At 46.8% G+C, this 1128-nt stretch overlaps 1 protein-coding gene across 1 annotated transcript; it reads right to left on the reverse strand.

Annotated features, from left to right (window-relative positions):
* Nucleotides 1-4: 4 nt before the first annotated feature.
* FIBRA_09502 (uncharacterized protein) lies at nt 5-374 on the reverse strand (the record flags this gene model as incomplete). Its single annotated transcript, XM_012321794.1, has 2 exons — nt 5-21; nt 179-374. The coding sequence occupies 2 exons, from the start codon at nt 372-374 to the stop codon at nt 5-7; spliced, it is 213 nt and encodes a 70-aa protein (XP_012177184.1).
* Between the last annotated feature and the right edge of the window lie 754 nt (nt 375-1128).

Below are 1128 nucleotides of genomic sequence, written 5' to 3' on the forward strand. Positions count from 1 at the left end.
CGAGTCACCACCTCCACTGCCCTGACCGCACCGAACAATCCCGCTATCCTTCCTACTCCCGCCCAACATCTCCATCAGTTTCCGATTCCTGTCTACCGCGCTATTCCTACTAGTCTCGGAGGCCTGACCATTGCAAGTCTTGGCGTTGCGACCCGAGCGCATCAACTTAAAGGTTTACCCGTCAGCCCTGTATCGTATGTCTCAATCTCTGGATGATGGGGTTTCGCCTTCAAAGTCAAGCCCCCGGAATAAAGCTGCCACCAAAAGATCCCGATCAGATTGTCGTGAGATTGCGAGGCTTCGACGATGTTGAAGGGCGGGCCTTGCTCGAGGGCGTTCTCGTTTCGAGGTATCACAGTCATTCCCGAAGACATAAGCTTCGAACGCTTCGAATGTTGTGTACGACTCGAGGCACGCCTATGCGCTACGCAGGCCTATCAACGCCCAATGGGGAACTAGTGGATTTGGATCCACTGGTTTATCTTCTTTGCTAGAGTCTCAGTCTTGAAGAGAGGGTAATGTCACAGAATTTCATGGTGTCTATCTCATCTCCAGCATCTAGATGATCTATATCTTATCCAATTAGATATCTAAAGAGATAAGGATAGCATAATGCATGGTGACATATTACTAGTCAGGTGTCTAGCTTATCAGAAGCAGGGCAAATGGGCTATCATACATTCACATGAGATTTCCCCATTTGTACTAGAGACACATATGGTTGTTCAGGTAATCATCACACATCAGACTGCTGACTGAACACATGGACAGGGTGATGGTTCACATGCTAGGTATTCTTAGATAGCCAATAGCATATTACAAGCATCAGTCATCCTAGGTGTTAGGTGTACTACCAGTAGTGACCAGGGTCTGGTCCCATATGTATAAATACCAGAGCAATACAGCGTAGTATAGCAGTCTGATCTATCTCAGGTCATACTTCGTCTACTTCACTCTACTCACTCTCTGAGTTAGTCACTCCCAAGACAAGCCTTAGCTTACCTCTTGAAACTACCAGTACTACACAAGTGAGTATTGGGGTTAGGGTTTGGAGTAGGGTCAAGGACGATACCTTGACAGAAGGCTTAAGAGTTGTCTTATAAGTCTGTGAAGACTCTAAGACGAGGA

This window comes from Fibroporia radiculosa, assembly GCF_000313525.1.
Source record: "Fibroporia radiculosa TFFH 294 genomic supercontigs, scaffold56930, whole genome shotgun sequence".
NCBI classification, from domain to species: Eukaryota; Fungi; Basidiomycota; class Agaricomycetes; order Polyporales; family Fibroporiaceae; genus Fibroporia; species Fibroporia radiculosa.